The following is a 19,343-nucleotide window of genomic DNA, read 5'->3' as shown; positions in this document are numbered from 1 at the left end:
TTTGATTCATCTTCTAGAAAGTAATTATCTGCATACAGTGCAGTTTAAATAGATGCTCAGAAGCTCATTTTAGAAACATCTGTTACTAGCTTCCTGCATGTAAGTAAATGGGAGGACATATGGAGCGCACTGTCTGCCCATCAGGTTAGTGATCTGGTTTTCGTATATGATCCTGCCAGTCAAATTATCGGATGTTCAGCTGCAGCACCAGGACTATCCATACTTCAGCTGGAAAAAAGATCAATGAGTTAGTGTGCTGACAATGCTCAAAAATACTGAAATAAAATACCAAATATAAAAATATGCAAAAGGCAAGGACAGGATTGAGGCAATCTACAGTAAGTAGCTGACCTGACGTGTACTGTAAATGGCAAAGAACGAGCCAATCAGTGCCTTTTATTACTTGTGTGCCGAAAGCAAAAAGCAGCAGATACTGTGGACTTCCAGGGCTAGAGTCGGACACCTGTACTGGGGCACTGGGATTTCCGTTTGCTCAAACCCACACCTGCTAAACTTCAGCCTTTCGACAGGAGAAGGGAGAGTGCTGCTAAATGTTAAATGTCAGCACATTAGACACACAATGGCTTTATGTCACGGCATGTTTTCAGTATGCACGCACCAAGGTTTTCCAGGAGCTGTAGCGAAACTTTTTAGGGGAATTAAAGACATTGTGCAATGACTTATTATATGATATTTACTTCATAAAATTCACTTCATAATTCATAAATGTGGAAATAATAACATTTTGCTCCTTTAAAATAAATAAATAAATAAAATAAGAATGGCGTTTTTAAATAAGAGAGCTGAAAGTTGCCAGGTTGGTTCTTTCTGGCACTGCACGTACATTTCTGATGCATAGCCCACTGAAAGGACACACAGCTGCCAATCACCACGCTGCCCAGTAAGCATCATTGACCAATTCCCGATCCTCATGCAGATGAATAATAACTGTGTCGCTTTCAGGAAAAAACTTGTTTTAAATCTCAGCTGAATAAAACAGCTTGATATAATTGCATTTGTTTTCGTTGGTTACTAATATATAATATAACTATTCAAAATAATAGTTTTTATTGTGCGCTGTGATTAAAATAAGTAATTTGGAAATACTGCGGTTTCCCGCATTCGGAATTTGTGATTTGTTTGATTATATGACGTTTCGCTTGTGAGCTACTGAAGTCGGAAGGCCGAATATCATTCGCCATTTCCTTGTTGTGCTGGCACTAAATTGCCTAAAACAACTAAACCTGATAACAACTATTATTTAGTTATTTTTTAGGTTAGGTTACCATCAAGCTCGGTGCAACTACTCTGTAACTGACACAGAGATATTTGCTAACATAAAAAATGCTAACATGAAAGTAAGGAGAGTGAGATATTACAGGTGACCTATCCAGATTTTCAGGATTTTACAAATCCCCATTTTATGTAAGGCGACTTCAGGCTAGTGCTTGGACATAATTGTAAAGCATTTCTATGCATATTAGCCGAATATCTTCTTTGGAATTTCTGAATATTCTCATAAAGACAAACTTTTTATTATTTTTAAACTTTAAATATATACGTTGATGATTGAACGTTGCATGTTTAGTTGTCTGCTGCGCAAATCCGCATTGATACCTGTTACCGTAAGCAGTAGGAAGCACACAGTTCTGTTGTAGGAAGTACTGCGCGAGCTTTATCCGTCCTGCCGCCGTGTATTCTGGGACCAGTAAGCAAATGCAAGATGGGGAGCAAGCGGCTGTGCAAGGTAAATATGTGGACCAGTCAGTTTTCTTATCTATAAAATACAGGCGTAAACACGCTCGATTGATTGCGTGTCTCCAACGACCAAATGCTTAAGTTACTGTAATTAATTCTCCCCACGTAATCACATTGAGCGTTTTGAAAGACTAGACTAGCTAAATATGGGTAGTCAACGGCAGTGAGTGAGTGAGCCAGCTAAGCACCGGCATGTTAGGCCGTAGTCGTAGGCTTCGGATTTATTTTTTACATGGGGAAGTGCAAAGAGCTCAGACTCGTATCATTTAGCTGCTTAGTAAATACAATTACGACAGAGAGGGTCAGTAGTAGTCATTCTGACAATAATAACGTCGAAACAGCAGATAACGTTAATGTACAATCAGCTAACGCGTGAGGAGCCTGAGCTATTAGTTGGCACCAACATTATTACGGCAGTTCACAATCACAATACGGTATCAAGTGAAACTTTTGAACGGGGAAGATGAGCTAACAGCTGGATAACAGTATAACTAAACCGACATTCTCCTGTGCCTCTTGTTTGGAAATGTCTAAAATGGTTTTCGATTGCATTTAAACGAATGGCTATGGAATTTCATTCAATCAAACTCTGTTGTGTTAGGCTTCAGATAACACTGGCTATTTACTTGAAATGTGTGGCTAGCTAACGTTAGCTTAAGAGACGCTAAACTAACGTTCAGTCTAGATGCTAGCTATGATAAAGATATTCTCACCCCCGTCTGCTTTATGCCCATACACAATCAAAATGATTTATCAATGCCAGGCTATATTAAATGTTTTGAAGGCGTTAGCTATTTATTTTCTATACCGAAGGCAGGTAAGTAATTTTGGGGAAATGTTGAGTGCTATGATGTGTATCGAGCTGCCGTCATAGCTAGCTAGCTAGCTAGCTAAATGCATAAAGTTAGCTAGCTAGCTAAACAACAATAGCTAAGTATGTGTGTTCGTGAAAGCACTGTGAGTGTGACAGAACGAATCTTACGGTTGGTACTTCTTTCTTTGGTTGTGCTTAGCACCAAGGAAATGAATATATACAGATCTAATTGTTGCTAGGTCTAAAATACTGCTGTGTCCGGGAGGATTTTGTTCGCTAGCTACATGTCATATAGCAGGAAATTCCCGTAAAGTCCTCCATGTCGAAAGCTACTGGGGTGTGGTTTTGTCTGAACTGCTTTTTCCAGTAAAACGAAACTGCGGTCTGGGCGGCAGGTTGATCAGGTTACGTAGATTTACTGCTGCGGAATTATTCATTAAAAAATGTTCAAAGTATGAGGAAAGTTGTATTGTTGATACCTTGCATTTTAACAGGCCTGAGTGTGTACTGTTGTCTGTCATTGTATGCTGTTACTGTGTGCTGTTGTATGTACTGTTGTCTGATGGGTACAGTGTTGTGGAAAGGAATTTCCCCTTGGGGACAATAAAGTCTAAAGTCTAAAAGGTGGAAAATTAAATAACGAGCTGTCTTCTGGCATACATTGGTGAAATTGGTTATCAGTTAATAAAATAGTGAGCTCATGGTCAGTTAAACCTTTTTACAACTGTGTATAACTTTACCAGTGCGTGTAGCAGTGGGGTCAAAGTTGAGTTAAAAAGGATTGTGTTAATCACTTGAACACTGACCTGTTTTAAATATAAAAATGGTCCCTTTGTACGAAAGTCTTTTTGTGGTGTTCACTTGCGAGATGGCTGCAGAAGTTCTGCAAATGCAATGCTGGTACAAGCTGAGTCACTGTGCTCTGTTTGCTGTAGTTTTGTGTTTCACTTTCTGTTTTGAGTGCTGGGAAAGCAGTTGTAGCTTTTATGCACATTCAGGAAATGATAAACATCACCTTTGGTGTCCCTGGAGCAAATGAGCTTAGTTGTGACTGAGTGTGTCTCCTCACCTTACAAACACTGCGGTCACAAGGTCCATTCTGGAGCCCGAATCAGGAGCAGCAGTCCTGTGGTGTCTTCGTCGTTTAACGGGAAGATGAAGCCCAGGTTTCTGAGCCATGATGCATGTGCTGAGCCTGTAGAAACAGGTCATCTGCAGTGTGTGCTCTGTTCCCTCAGACAAAATTCATAGTTTGAGATGCAGACATGTGCTACACACACTGACAACATTGTGGATAATGGGCCTTATCCTGATCAAGTTCATGTCCCAAATATGCTGTTCACATGCACCTTGAAATGCTTGTATGCACGGTAATCAAAGGTATCTCCGGCCAAAGCCAAGCTTAACAACAGGCAAGAATTAAGATGCATAGTAAGATTCAGATCGGGTGTGTGCTAGCCAATACCTGATCCACATAAGGTTGAAAGCATGTTTGAAAAAGGGCTGTTTAAGTGGGCTGAAAGTTGGAGGCCCTGGTAAAAATCTATCAGACGTTGTTCCATGAAATTGTAACCCAAGCCACAAATGCATTGTCCCCAGAATTTGTTGCAATGAATGCAAAAATGCAATGCAATTTTGTTGAGGGCCGAAGGGATCTTGGTCTGATGTATCCTGTCAGTGGATTGGCTGTGTATTCTGGGGCTAAACCAAGCTTGGCTTTTAAAATGATAAGTGAAGAAACTGGAAGGGAGTGTAGTTAGTCCATAATAGACCTACTTATACCAATCTCACATAAATCTATCTAGGCAGCTAGCTTAGCAGGCCATCAGCTGTATCTAACCAGTGTGCTCACAGCAATGACAGAACTTATAAATAGCACTACAAACATGGCTTAGGCTGCTTTCTTTCAGGGGTTTGTCATACTTATTCTGTTCTGTCAATGAAAGCCATTCAGCTAATTCTTTGGAAAGACGACCTTGCTAGCTCATTACAACCCAGAATGTTAGCTTCTCTGCTGATTGGTTATTGGCAGGTTTTGTTAGTGGTCTCTTTAGAGGAACACCACGTTTATTTTCCTATTTGAAATGTGCCTTATCCTCCTGGGTATTGTTAGTCGAGCAGGAAGTTATTTTCTTAGATGAGTAACTTGTGGTAGATACACGAAACTAGGCTATGTAAAGATGAAAATAAAAATGAAAGTGAAAATGAATTGATGCATTTGTGAATCCATCCATCCATTATCTGTCCCTGCTTATTCCTGATCAGTATTCAGTGTCTGCTGCTGTTCTGAGGCTGAGTGTGTACTGCTGTTCTGAGGCTGGGTGTGTGCTGCTGTTCTGAGGCTGAGTGTGTGTCTGCAGTTCTGAGGCTGGGTGTGTGCTGCTGTTCTGAGGATGAGTGTGTGCTGCTGTTCTGAGGATGTGTGTGTGTCTGCTGTTCTGAGGCTGAGTGTGTGCTGCTGTTCTGAGGCTGAGTGTGTGTCTGCTGTTCTGAGGCTGGGTGTGTGCTGCTGTTCTGAGGATGAGTGTGTGCTGCTGTTCTGAGGCTGGGTGTGTGCTGCTGTTCTGAGGCTGAGTGTGTGCTGCTGTTCTGAGGCTGGGTGTGGGCTGCATGCGCTTTTCTCTGGCTCTGGGCAGTTATAGCGTGTGGTTAGATGGCGATTTGAAGGCTGAGTCTCAGCAGGAATGTAATCTGGGCTTTGGCTGGCCTGCTCCAGAACTCTGGGTGTCATGTTTGTAAGCCGTCCCTTCGTGGTTTTCGCTGTGTGCTTTGTTATTGCGTGATTCTGCCATCGTCATGCTTGGCCGTGGGGATGGTGTTTGGTTTGCACTAAACGTGGTGTTTGGTTTGCACTAAACGTAGTGCTTTACTCTCAGGCCAGAGCACCCAGCTTTAGTTTGGTCAGACCACAGAGTCTTCCAGAAGATCTCAAGGTCTGCCGCATGGCCTGTGGAAAACTCCATGTTGATTTAATGTTGGCCTTTTTCAGAAGTGGCTGCCGTTCAGCCACTCTCCCAAAATCTGAAGTGCTGAAGAGATTGTTGATCTCTGGACAGTTCCTCCCCTTTCAGCCAATGAGCAGTGCAGCCCTGTGGAGGCTGGCCTCTTGGTCACTTCTGACAGTTCCTGGTCACCTGTCGTCTTCTGGTTTCTCAGTTTGGTAAGACAGTGTGATCTCAGTGGTGTCTGGGTTGTGCCATATTTATTTTCTGTTTTGTTATAATGGACTTAATGGTGCTCCTAGAAGATTTAACTTTCTGAGTGGTTTATTTTTGCCTTGATGCATGCTTGTTTAATTGTTTTGCAGGAACTTGAAGATATCCGGAAGTCTGACATGAAAAATTTCCGTAACATCCAAGTTGAGGAAACAAATCTTCTTTGTTGGCAAGCGCTCATCGTCCCTGTAAGTATGTCACATTCTCACAGGTGCAGAATGGGTTCAGAGGAGCTCATAACATTCCAGTATATACATAAGAGAAACAGGCTCACTTCCTGTCCCGGTAAGATCTCACAGTGATAGCCACATGCTAATTGCATTCTAATTATGGAAGTGCGCTTTCTGACACGTTCCTTCGACTGCAGTCAGTTTTACTTTTGATTTTTCCAACTAGGTAATAGGGAATTGTATATGTATTTATTCTGTTATTGCTTGGCCAACACACTCAAACTCCCTTTCTTTTTGCTAAGCAAGTAAGCAGATCACAAACAGCTATGCATGAAATCTAAAGACGGGACTGAACAGGTACTGATGGCCCGCTTGGCTGTCTGGGGAAGCACAGCTGTGCCAGGACAGGTACTGATGGCCCGCTTGGCTGTCTGGGGAAGCACAGCTGTGCCAGGACTCAGTACAGAGTGCTTTAGTCAGGGAGGGGGAACAGCTCTTTTGTACCAAAAACAACAACAACAAGAACAAAAAAGCATCGGTGTTTGTACAGATGTCTCTCACCAACTTTTAACTTAAAGTTCAATAACTACAGGCAGTGTGTGGCCTGTTGAATATAATTGTAGGTTTATTGTGGATTTTATCATTTCCATTCAGTTTCATCATTACTGATTTTTATTTTCTTAGTGTGTCACTTGCTCTTTATTTGTTGGTTTGTTGTTTTGATACGATGTGATTATTATTAGTCGTGATGTGCATTGGGCTGCAGTTTATCGCTTGAGCTGTGCAGTAAAGTGTACTAAGCTGAGGTTTTACGGCGTGTCTTGTTGAAGGATAATGCCCCGTACGACAAAGGAGCGTTCCGGATCGAGATCGTGTTCCCCACCGAGTACCCCTTCAAGCCCCCCAGGATCATATTTAAAACCAAGATCTACCACCCCAACATCGATGAGAAAGGCCAGGTCTGCCTGCCAATTCTGAACGCTGAGAACTGGAAGCCTGCTACAAAAACAGTGCAAGGTAGGCACAGCTGGGTCCATCCAGGAGAGATCAACCACACACTGTCATAAACCCTGCCGGTCAAAGTTCAGGGAGGCATCGCACAGCTTCATGCTGTTAAGCGTGTTCTTTTCTTACTTTACAATCAATGTTACTTTCAGAGCGGGAGGGGGAGGGGGAGGGGAGGGGTGGGGTGGGGTGGGGGTTGCTCGCACAATAGCATTCAAAGTCCACAGATGTGCACAAAGAGAATTTTAGATTTTTTTTTTCCTAGTCAGTGTGCAGTGGTTGATGGGAAATGAAGTTTTGATGTGTTTGTGTTTGTTTTCTTTCGGCCTGCAGTAATCCAGGCCCTCATCGCTCTGGTGAACGACCCGCAGCCAGAGCACCCTCTGAGGGCTGACCTGGCCGAGGAGTACTCCAAGGACCGGAAAAAATTCTTTAAGAACGCAGAAGAGTTTACAAAGAAACATGGTGAAAGGCGACCGACGGACTGATAATGGAGCCTCGCCCTCCCCGTGTCCCGTACCCGTCTGTCTGTCCCTCCATCATTCCACCGGTCCTCACACTGACACTCTCTCTCACGTGTCCCATACCCGTCTGTCTCTCCCTGTAGCCTCCATCATTCCACCGGTCCTCACACACACACACACACACACACACACACCCTGTCTCTCCCTGTAGCCTCCATCATTCCACCGGTCCTCACACACTCACACACACACACACACCCTGTCTCTCCCTGTAGCCTCCATCATTCCACCGGTCCTCACACACACACACACACACACACACCCTGTCTCTCCCTGTAGCCTCCATCATTCCACCGGTCCTCACACTGACACACACACACACACACACACCCTGTCTCTCCCTGTAGCCTCCATCATTCCACCGGTCCTCACACTGACACTCTCTCTCACACACACACACACACCCTGTCTCTTTCTCTCAGCGCAGGACTCTGCAAAGCAAAGTTCTTCACCTCTGGGTGTTAGCTTGAGGCTCTTATGAACTTTCTGTTTTCTTAAATTAAAAAAAGGACATAACAGGATTAAAGAAATCAATATATAAAAATACAGAGCTCAAATCAAAAGGAAAAATGGTAAAAAGTACCGTGAATTCCACTCTGTTTAAAAAAGAAAAATCACTGGTCGAGTGTAGTACACTTCCATTGCAGACACTTTTTGTTTTTTGAGTGTTTTCAAGACAATATACTATGCCTTTCAGGAGGTAATGTTGTTCATTCCCTTTTCTTTTGTCTTTAATGTGATTTCTCTTCTAAAGAAAACATGTATTTGTAAAAAAATAAATAAAAAAGTAAAGTAAATTGCAGGCGCTTAAAGCACAGAGCAGGCTGCGGGAGCTTTGGCAGACTGCTCTGTGTTCTTTTCCGCTTCTACTTCCTGCTTACGGTGCTCTGAGATCTGCGGGACGACCTTTTAAGTTTTTAACCTTCGCTTGCAGCTCTGGGAATAATCAAAAGAAACTTGCCGCCTAGTCACCAACATTGAAGTATCAACAATTATAAAAAGGAGAAAAGTGTGTAGCTGAACATAATGATATATTTTTAAAAGATTACTGCAGAAATTATTTTTTCACTGCAATTTCCAGTACTTTCTTTGATCTGATGTCATTGAATTTAATTCTGGTATGCCTTTGTCTGGCTATTCTTTGAAAAAAAAGATTGGGCTCGTCAGCATCAAGAAATGTCTTGTAGCTATGGAAACTTTTGATCAATAATATATATATATATATATATTTGTTTTAGTTTAAAAAAAAAAAAAAACAAAAAAAAAAAAAACACACATTTCAAAAAGGCGTATACACCATAATTGAGGTAGAATAAGATCCACAATACTAGTGATATACATATGTATAAATATTTATCTTACAAAAATACAGAGAAAATCATTGAGAAATAGTCAATGTAATTAATAATCACATAGCTGCCCCTTTATATGGTGTGCCTCAGTGAGCCGTGAGCTGCTGTCATTCAGGGTATCGTTCTGATTGTGTGATAAGATCACGCATAAAAAATCTCCATCATATTCAGCTGAAAAGAACTCTTCATATTTTAATTTGTGCAGTAATAAGTTTCATAATTTTTCATTTTCATCACACCCATATTTGAAGTTTAGGGTTGGCTTTTCACAATATCATGACCTATTTGTGCTTGTACATATGCACACTTAATCATTTGAAAAACATATGTGCACATATATCAACCATTTGTCTCAAGTCCTGCATAGCCCCTTGTGTGAAAGGTGACAAATTAATTACCTCTGATAACTGTGGCCATTTAAGAGATAATGTGTTTTAAACAGTTTTTAACTAGTCGTTTGTAAAGGTTAAAAATGGTGATGCGGACCTGCAGTTAAGTCACTGGATCCGTTGGGGTAGTCGTATGAAAAGCGTGTCTAATGCTTACACAGCACCCGCAGGTTTCAGGTGTGGATGACGTGTACATGGACACCCATTACAGCAGACATAAATTGTATAAAAGTATGGTTCTTTTTCTCTCCCCAACCTGCTCCCAGCTTGCTTAACAAGAACAGTACAAAACTTCAGCTCACCACAATATTAAATTCCAGGGTTTGATGTTGGCAAAAAATTACATTTACGTTTGAGGTATTTAGCAGAAAATATCTAGAGCAACTTAGTTTACATTCTTTATAGGAAATTAAGTCATACAGCTGAAGTTAAGCACCCTGTACTGGGATACTGACCCTGAGGCAGAGCCCAGCCGGGTACCGACCCTGAGGCAGTGCCCAGCCGGGTACCGACCCTGAGGCAGTGCCCAGCCGGGTACCGACCCTGAGGCAGTGCCCAGCCGGGTACCGACCCTGAGGCAGTGCCCAGCCGGGTACCGACCCTGAGGCAGAGCCCAGCCGGGTACCGACCCTGAGGCAGAGCCCAGCCGGGTACCGACCCTGAGGCAGAGCCCAGCCAGGTACCGACCCTGAGGAAGTCCTGTTCTCTTACCACCATGTTATCACGCTGCCCAGCTGGATTAATAAACTAAAGCTACTCATGGGTACTGCACACGGAAGAGCCTTGAATGAATTTGAAGGATTATTGGATGAAAGCAAAAATGGTGCTCCTCAATTAACCGTGAAACTCTAAAGCAGGTTTCAGTTGCCACAAATTAATCAGAGTAATTGTTTGTATGGACACATTAGTAATACAGTGTCAGTGTGTGCTAGACGTCAGTTTAAGGAATATCCCTATGCTGAAAAACAACTAGACACTAAAAACTTGATTATGAAAATACTTTTTTATTTTATATTGCTTATGTAGTGGGGAAAGTGAGCGAGGTGTTGAAGTGGAGGTTTATTCTGCAGCAGTGTCAGCCAAGTGCCTTTCTCTCTGCTTGAGTGAAGCAGCATGCCCACATGGCCATTTTGCTCTGGTGAGGCGCTGGGTATCGCTGGAGCAGCTCAGTGCGGGGCTGCAGAGACAGCCGTTACTGTGAGACTTTCCATCACCAGTTTTAGTCCAAAAGCTAAACTCGCTGAAATGTGTTTCGCCATCTTGTGACTCTTTGTTAGTGCAAGTGTTTGATATATAGTTCAGTATAATAAACATAGTTTTCAGTTTCTCTTTGTCTTGTGGGGGAATTGTGTACATTGTGTAGTTGGTTATTCCATCAGAGATGCTCATACTGTGTGTAATTTGGTCCAATGGGAAGTCAAACGCCACTTTATAATTCTCAGTCTGTCACTAGTTAAAATGTTTTATTGACATGTACTTGTGAGTACTTTTGAATAAAATTGATATACATCAGTACTTGTGAAAGCCACTCAGATTCGCAGTTTATGAACATTTATTCGTAATCCCTGATCGGTAAACGAGGGGCAATGTGATTGGAGGATCGTAAACGAGGGGCAATGCGATTGGAGGATCCTTATTGATTGGTCAGTTGGTCAGTGCAGGGCCTGTGCTCCTGGTGTCTGAGAGCCGTGTCGCTGCCCAGTGCATCCGTTACTCAGCACTAAACTGATCATTTAAAGCAGCTAATAGTGCTGCAGTCAACTTTATATGCTCTCATTTTCTTTCTCCACAAATGGTTCAGTTTTACTGACCCGCTGTCCACACTTTCAGCAATTAGGGCCTGTTTTAAAAATGTTACCTGTCTAAAAGAATAATTTGCCACATAGCACAAAACAAAATGAAAGCCAAAGTTAATCTGATTAAAAAGTCATGGGATGTGAGGCAATTATTTGATATGGCGGGCAGTTATTTTGGCATAATATGTAGTTATGAACAAACAGCTTTTTAAATTTCACTGGAAACCAAATGTGAGCATGTGCAGTAGGGCACTGAGGACCAGGTTTGATTTCCCTGCAGTAAATTAAATATGAGGCCTCTGACTCTGGTGGGGATGCCATCTCGGATGCTTACAGTACAGTCAAACGCATGTAGCCTTGTGGCCATGCAGTCTCCAACAAAGGCAGCTTGTGCGGACCAGACTAAAGAAAAGAAAATGTGAAAGATTAAAAGACTTTTTAAAACGCTTAAACGCATGCGCTGAGTGTAGAAGGAAATGTTCAACGCTGTGGTCGGCAGAGGGAGAGAGCGACCCGCCTTTCGGGAGTGCGTCTCGGGGTTTAAGGGTTCTCTTCAGCATCCTCATCCTCCCCACCTGTGTGAACCTCAAACACCGGTAAGGCAGACCTGCTGACCACAAACAAGCTATACCGTATTGTCCAACCACTGCTTAAAATGGCTTTCCACATCATTGCATATAGTCATTGGTTGCAGCCATTGTGAAGTGTTTTTTTGAATCTATTTTGTGGAATTAGTGAGGTGTGTGCACGTGAACATTTACCCTATCCCAGCATGCATTTCCTGTGGACAGCTGGAGTGTGCATCCAGATTGTAATTACATATACCTACCACGGGTGGGGTACCCCACTCAATTGCTGATTGCTTGGGGCAACGTGAAATCTTCAGCCAGTTAAAAAGTCTGACTAAGTGAATACAGGGTTGTTTGTAACACTAAAAGTAATTAGCACTTTGAGTGGCTCGTTAAATTGAGCAGTGTACGGCTGTATATAAAGGAAATTAATTGTTTGTGAATTGAATTCTCTAAAGCTCAGTTCAGGCCAAATATTCACAATGAACCCATTTGAGAATGTTACTGGGAGGAGGGGCAGCAGGCCATTCAGTCTATTCCCATGTGGGGAGTTTCAGAGCGGGACAGCCGCCAGTTGCACTGAGTTGCGAATTTTTGGTTTGACCTGCGCTTCAGATAATTCATTCTGAAACATGGAAATGAGAGCCCGATACGGCAGATACTGACAGTCAAAACAAACATAGACTACCGCTTAGCCACAGTACTGTTCCTCAAACATAGACTACCGCTTAGCCACAGTACTGTTCCTCAAACATAGACTACCGCTTAGCCACAGTACTGTTCCTCAAACATAGACTACCGCTTAGCCACAGTACTGTTCCTCAAACATAGACTACCGCTTAGCCACAGTACTGTTCCTCAAACATAGGCTACCGCTTAGCCACAGTACTGTTCCTCAAACATAGACTACCGCTTAGCCACAGTACTGTTCCTCAAACATAGACTACCGCTTAGCCACAGTACTGTTCCTCAAACATAGACTACCGCTTAGCCACAGTACTGTTCCTCAAACATAGACTACCGCTTAGCCACAGTACTGTTCCTCAAACATAGACTACCGCTTAGCCACAGTACTGTTCCTCAAACATAGACTACCACTTAGCCACAGTACTGTTCCTCAAACATAGACTACCGCTTAGCCACAGTACTGTTCCTCAAACATAGACTACCGCTTAGCCACAGTACTGTTCCTCAAACATAGACTACCGCTTAGCCACAGTACTGTTCCTCAAACAGATCAGGGTCGGAAATGAAAATGGCATTTTTGAAACGTACTGATAATGCGCCTACTAGATCTACATCCTTAATGATTCATGTTGGGTTTGTTAATCGGTATTGGCGGACTTTAGCTACGGTTAGGCACTTGAGTAAATTGTTTTCTTGAAAAAACTTAATTCTCTGCAGCTCAGTCAGTGGCTTAATGACTGTTGGTAAATCCTGTGAATTATCGCTCGACCTTGCTACAGGCTAAGAGGCTGTTTTCCCAGTCACTTAAAAGTCCTCTTTATTGCACTTAAATGCAGCATAACATTTTATCTGAAAGCAAATACACAGCATTCCAACTTCTGCAAATACTGCAAACTACTGCACATGAATAATCATGTTTGCTACCATTTGTGAGTTCTGTAGACAGTGATATATGAGTCTGATATGAGAATAATATTGTCCCTTTTCACGTGACATAGTGTGTTCTGAAGCAGTGTAAGTTGTACCATGCCCAATTGAGGAAGGACAGTGAGCATGCTCCCGCACACCCAGAGTGAGGAGCCAGTGAGCACGCTCCCGCACACCCAGAGTGAGGAGCCAGTGAGCACGCTCCCGCACACCCAGAGTGAGGAGTGAGGAGGCCAGTGAGCACGCTCCCGCACACCCAGAGTGAGGAGCCATTGAGCACGCTCCCGCACACCCAGAGTGAGGAGTGAGATGGCCAGTGAGCACGCTCCTGCACACCCAGAGTGAGGAGTGAGGAGGCCAGTGAGCACGCTCCCACACACCCAGAGTGAGGAGTGAGGAGGCCAGTGAGCACGCTCCCGCACACCTTGAGCGAGGAGCCAGTGAGCACGCTCCCGCACACCCAGAGTGAGGAGCCATTGAGCACGCTCCCGCACACCCAGAGTGAGGAGGCCAGTGAGCACGCTCCCGCACACCCAGAGTGAGGAGCCATTGAGCACGCTCCCGCACACCCAGAGTGAGGAGGCCAGTGAGCACGCTCCCGCACACCCAGAGCGAGGAGCCAGTGAGCACGCTCCCGCACACCCAGAGCGAGGAGCCAGTGAGCACGCTCCCGCACACCCAGAGTGAGGAGCCATTGAGCACGCTCCCGCACACCCAGAGCAAGGAGCCAGTGAGCACGCTCCCGCACACCCAGAGTGAGGAGTGAGGAGGCCAGTGAGCACGCTCCCGCACACCCAGAGCGAGGAGCCAGTGAGCACGCTCCCGCACACCCAGAGTGAGGAGGCCAGTGAGCATGCTCCCGCACACCCAGAGTGAGGAGCCATTGAGCACGCTCCCGCACACCCAGAGTGAGGAGTGAGAAGGCCAGTGAGCACGCTCCTGCACACCCAGAGTGAGGAGTGAGAAGGCCATTGAGCACGCTCCCGCACACCCAGAGTGAGGAGCCATTGAGCACGCTCCCGCACACCCAGAGCGAGGAGCCAGTGAGCACGCTCCCGCACACCCAGAGTGAGGAGTGAGAAGGCCATTGAGCACGCTCCCGCACACCCATGTCCGTGTTTTCAGTCATCTCTACTGAATCTGTTGCTTTAACCTGTGAAAAGAAAAAAGAAATATTTCATCTAACGAGACCTCACTCAAATGCTTTATGTGTTTATTAAAAGTTTACCAGGGAAGTCGATTAAGGTCATAGTTCCCTATGATGGCCTAGGGAAGGAATAGGGAATGTGGGAATGTGACCCGTACACTGTGGCTAACGCTTTCCTTCTTGTGGTTCGCCACTGGATGTATTTGACTTTGCTGAGAACAGTTTGATTTAAATATTTTATTAATTTTTTTAGGGGCAGCATGTATAGGATTGAATGGCCATTTTGGGGGACTTTGCCCATCCCATAATTCCAAATTGGTAGAGTGAAAATGCACAGAATCCATGGCATAGATACCTGGGAAGGTGGTCTTCAAGAATATATTGGAGTTTGCTGAAAACAGTTTGGGATAATTATTTTATGGATTTTTTAATAAGCACCATCTATCCAATTTAATGGGCATTTTGGATGATTTTGCCATCCCATAATTCCAAATTGCTACAGTAAAAAAGCACGAAATCCATGGCATGAATATCTGGGAAGGTGGTCTTCGAGAATGCAATGGACTTTGCAGAAAACAATTTCATTAAATTATTTTATTGAATTTTTAATAAGCACCATCTATAGAATTTAATAGCCATTTTGGAGGAATTTGCCATACCATAATTACAAATTCCTACAGTAAAAATGCACAGAATCCATGGTGTGAATATCTGGGAAGGTGATCTTCAAGAATATATTGGAGTTTGCAGAAAACAGTTTAATTTTATTATTTTATAGAATTTTTAATAAGCACCATCTATAGAATTGCAGGCATTTTGTAGAATTTTGCCATCCCATAATTCCAAATTCTTACAGTATAAATGCGTGGATTCTGTTGCATGAATACCTGGGAAGGTGTTGTTCAAGAATATATTGGACTTCGCAGTTACAGTTTGATTTCATAAGTTTATTGAATTTTTAAAAATGGTATGTATAGAATTTAATGACCAATATTTGAGGATTTTGCCATCCCATAATTCCAGATTCCTACAGTAAAAATACACAAACACCTTTGCACGAATACCTGGGAAGCAGGACTTTAAAAATCTAGTTGACTATTTGATTAGATTATTTTATGGATTTTTTTTAAAACGGCATGAATTTAACCTAATTCCCATTTTCGAGTATTTAATACTCCATTTTATTTATTTATTTTGTTTTATTTTATTTATGTATTCAGTTCTCTTTATTTCTTTGTTGGACTATTGAAAGCGCAAGTAGTAACTTTATCCGCGGTAGATTGCGTCACAATCGGGTTACCGTAAAGAGCAATGAAGACCGTGCAAGTATATTTTGGTGCGGAAGGCGTGACCGCAGTCTTCCAGCGGAGTCCTGACATCCTGCCTTCTTGAACAACCTACGTCAATACCGATACGGACTATTAAAGCAAGTGGCAACCAAATACATTCCAATAATGTATCATCTCGGTCACACTTAAGTGAAATGTGTTCGTGAATTGTAGCTGCTGTCTACCGAGACATGAATAAGATGGTGGCCACATACTTCCTGTACTTCCGCTCGATCCCCAAACTCAATTGAACGAGACAGTGGGGACAATTGGGACGACATCACGTGACCAAGTGTAACAGCCAAGAAATGAGACTTTTGGAACATTTATTAGCGAGGGAGCTGGCTATCCTCAGTCAATAGCTACAGTCTTAAATACAGTTGACTTATACGGGATATATTATGCAAAATCTTTATGCATAATACTTTTTATGCTAAATGTTTTCGTTTGAAGATGTAAAGACATTTTCCCAAAATGCTTCCAATACATAATTAATTCGTATTTCAAATGTTTAGTTAAATATTCAATGTTTAGCGCTTGCTAAAAGTCCAAAACACGAGCGTGGCATTAGATTGGGACGTATTGAGCATCATAAACATATAGCCCCCGAATCTCTTGATCATTAATTTTAAAATCTGCAAATGCACTTGATTATGCACTACTATGTGTAAGTAGGCAATGTAAAGCTAACTCATCTTTGTGGTTTTTCCGGGCTGACGTACAGTGGAACATCGAGCAGCCAATCACCAGGAGGGATTCAAAACGGAACCATTGAGATCCTCGTTTTATTTAATTCCGGCAGCTCACCGGCCAATCGCGAAACCCCATGTGGACACTTGTTACTCTGTACCTGTCAAGTTGTGGTTGGTCGGCATCCATGAAAGTGGCCGTTTTATTTGAAACATATCCGCTCTGTCTGGAACCAATAAAATAAACTCCGTGGCTGAACAATGCATTTAATAAACCCGCTCCGCATGCACATCTTTATAAGATTGTTCATGGTGATCTGTATTGCATTACAATGCGATTGTCGAGAAACTGAATTCAACTATGTCACCTGCGGTTCCTTATTGAAATTACTCAACACACGGCACAACGTTAGACTCCACTCCCATGATGTCAAATACGGCTCAGGCAAGTTTCGTGCTCTCCTATTATGAGAACTCTGTTTACGTTTGTATTTAGCCTACATCGCAGTTAAGAAGTAAGAGGTGCGCGAGTTTTTTGAAATATCGGAGAATTAAACGTGAGCATACCATCCATCTGTTGTTGCGTAAGGCATCGTGTTGGTTAGGCTAATATCGCTTGTATCATAGACCGGCTCAGAAGTATGAAAGTGCAGAAGTATCTTGCCCTGTCATGCAGGCTAGTCTTTATGTATACTAAGATGTATTGGGACTCGATAGGTTCATTGACAGGTAGGCTTTCGTATCGAGTGTAGCCTATATTTCTAGAAATTAAAATTAATTTCAATTTTGGCATTCATTGGAAATGATAGTTCTATGTTGGTGCATTGTCCAGATGCCCTACACGTTCCCAGCGACTGATACAGTGCAAGACAGACTGCACTGCAGCTAAAATAAAAGGACGAGATGGACCTAAATGTCTGTGATTGTCATTAAACTTTCTTATTGCCAGTGTCCCTGGAGAAACTTTGCATCTCGACAAAAACAATATTATATATTTACTTGCGTTATGGTTAAATCACGTGATTTTGCACCGACTACATTGGTTTAGTTATGAGACATTTGCTGCGCATAGTGTTGAATAACACATATGAATTAGTCAAAATATTACACAAACTAATAATAAATAAATACCTAAAAATAGAACTATTTGTGGAGTGCTTCTGTTGCAAGAGGGTGCAAGATTATGTAAAGCATACTTTTAGATCATAAAAGTAAACTTTACATAAAAGAAATATAATGAAGTGAAAACGTATAAATGGTTTTTTTTTTTTTGCATGACAGTCTATATATATATATATATATAGTCCTATATCAGTATATTTTCATAATATTGTTAGTGTTTGAGGTTGTTTTAAGAGCTCTCTGGTTTGGTTAAAAAGCCTTTTTAAGTAAAGTTTGATGCAGGGTAAAATGACAGTTGTCACCCACCCCCACCCCCCCCAGGGAGTGGGCAGCAGTCGGTCACTGGAGTGGAGAGTGCAGATGATGCCAACAGTTACTGGCGCATCGGGGCACGGTCTGGGGAGATCTGCCAGCGGGGAGTGCCCGTGCAGTGCGGGCAAGCCATCCGGATCACCCACGCCAACACCGGGCGCAACCTCCACACACACCACTTTGTGTCTCCCCTGTCAGGCAACCAGGTAACGCGTTGCAACCAGGTAACACATAACATCCCTGCACCCACTATCGGACTAACTCACCATTCCGCCTGTTCTGGGCCCAAGGATAGGGTTAGGGTTAAGGTTACATAATTCATAAGATTATAGTCTTGCCACCAAAAAAAGAAAAATGACTAAATGGTGCAACTATTTGTCATTGACAAACTCTTGAGTCTGAAAATCACAATATAAATACAATGTATTGTCAATATGGCTATTATTATTATTATTATTATTAGCTCAAAATGAATGATGAATCCAGTCAAGGGATGAAACCGACCTCTCAGGAATCTCATTTGCTCCTGTGACTTTGATTGGCTGCGTTTCCCCCTCGCAGGAAGTGAGTGCGTTCGGGGAGAACGGGGAAGGAGACGACCTGGACGTGTGGACGGTGCAGTGCAGCGGGACTCACTGGGGGCGGGGCGAGGCGGTGTGCTTCAAACACCCGGGAACCAATGTGTTCCTCAGCATCACTGGAGAACAGTACGGTCATCCAATCAGAGGCCAGCGCGAGGTCCACGGCATGCACACCGCCAATCACAACAGCTACTGGAAAGCCATGGAGGGCGTGTTCATCAAGACCAGCGTTCAGCTGCCGAGGCACGATGAGCTCTGACGACTGCTGCTGCTGCTGCTGCTGCTGCTTCCTTTATTTATTTATTCTGCACTTTTTCTTCATTACAAATTGTCCTGAACATGTGAATATTTCCTGTGATTTCCAGCTTGCACAGGCACACTTTGGTTTCAAAGCCATATTGAGGACCATTGCATATAAAGCCCTATTCCAGGGGTGGCCAACCCAGGTCCTGGGGAGTCACAGGGTCTGCTGGTTTTTGTTTTTACTCGGCACTTAATTGATCAATAAAGCAGTTAATTACACAGTTAACTCACCTCACCTGGTTTCTTCAGTCTAAGCGGTTGGTGTATTTATGGTGAAAACAAAAACCAGCAGACCCTGCGGCTCCCCAGGACCAGGGTTGGCCACCCCTGCTCTATTCTCTCTATTGCAGTGGTCTCCAACCCTGGTCCTGGAAAGCTACAGGGTCTGCTGGTTTTTATAGTGCCTCTGCACTTCATGAATCATTTAGAGCAGCTGATTACACAGTTAACTCAACTCACCTGGTGTGTTGGGTCTTAACTGGGTGCTGATTTTAGGGTGAAAACAAAAACCAGCATATCCTGTAGCTCTCCAGGACCAGGGTTGGAGACCACTGCTCTATTGACTTGGATTGGTAAAAATGTTATGAGTTTTTCTTTTGTTTGTTTTTTTGTGAAATAGTTGAACTGGAAAATTGTGACCAAAAAAATCACCTTT

At 43.1% G+C, this 19,343-nt stretch overlaps 2 protein-coding genes across 5 annotated transcripts; both read left to right on the top strand.

The window, feature by feature from the left end:
* Window positions 1-1,595: 1,595 nt before the first annotated feature.
* Window positions 1,596-10,745, top strand: LOC118212986 (ubiquitin-conjugating enzyme E2 L3-like). Of its 3 annotated transcripts, XR_004762334.1 has the most exons (5): window positions 1,596-1,747; window positions 5,880-5,975; window positions 6,788-6,974; window positions 7,296-9,848; window positions 9,907-10,745. XR_004762334.1 is itself a non-coding variant. In XM_035391568.1 (4 exons), the coding sequence occupies exons 1-4, from the start codon at window positions 1,724-1,726 to the stop codon at window positions 7,448-7,450; spliced, it is 462 nt and encodes a 153-aa protein (XP_035247459.1). In that variant the 5' UTR covers window positions 1,596-1,723; the 3' UTR covers window positions 7,451-10,745. The 3 variants fall into 3 exon arrangements, 2 of the variants coding, with proteins under 2 accessions (XP_035247459.1, XP_035247460.1); XM_035391568.1 differs by having other exon boundaries at window positions 7,296-10,745; XM_035391569.1 differs by lacking the exon at window positions 1,596-1,747 and adding an exon at window positions 5,576-5,732 and having other exon boundaries at window positions 7,296-10,745.
* A 4,864-nt stretch (window positions 10,746-15,609) lies between these two features.
* On the top strand, window positions 15,610-19,004 carry LOC118212390 (stromal cell-derived factor 2-like). 2 transcript variants are annotated; one of them, XM_035390209.1, is made up of 3 exons: window positions 15,610-16,815; window positions 17,814-18,028; window positions 18,366-19,004. In XM_035390209.1, the coding sequence occupies exons 1-3, from the start codon at window positions 16,632-16,634 to the stop codon at window positions 18,642-18,644; spliced, it is 678 nt and encodes a 225-aa protein (XP_035246100.1). In that variant the 5' UTR covers window positions 15,610-16,631; the 3' UTR covers window positions 18,645-19,004. The 2 variants fall into 2 exon arrangements, with proteins under 2 accessions (XP_035246100.1, XP_035246102.1); XM_035390211.1 differs by having other exon boundaries at window positions 15,626-16,815; window positions 17,814-18,010; window positions 18,366-19,001.
* Window positions 19,005-19,343: the final 339 nt, after the last annotated feature.

This window comes from Anguilla anguilla, chromosome 14 (assembly GCF_013347855.1).
Source record: "Anguilla anguilla isolate fAngAng1 chromosome 14, fAngAng1.pri, whole genome shotgun sequence".
NCBI classification, from domain to species: domain Eukaryota; kingdom Metazoa; phylum Chordata; class Actinopteri; order Anguilliformes; family Anguillidae; genus Anguilla; species Anguilla anguilla.
This window is presented reverse-complemented; position numbering and strand designations above follow the sequence as displayed.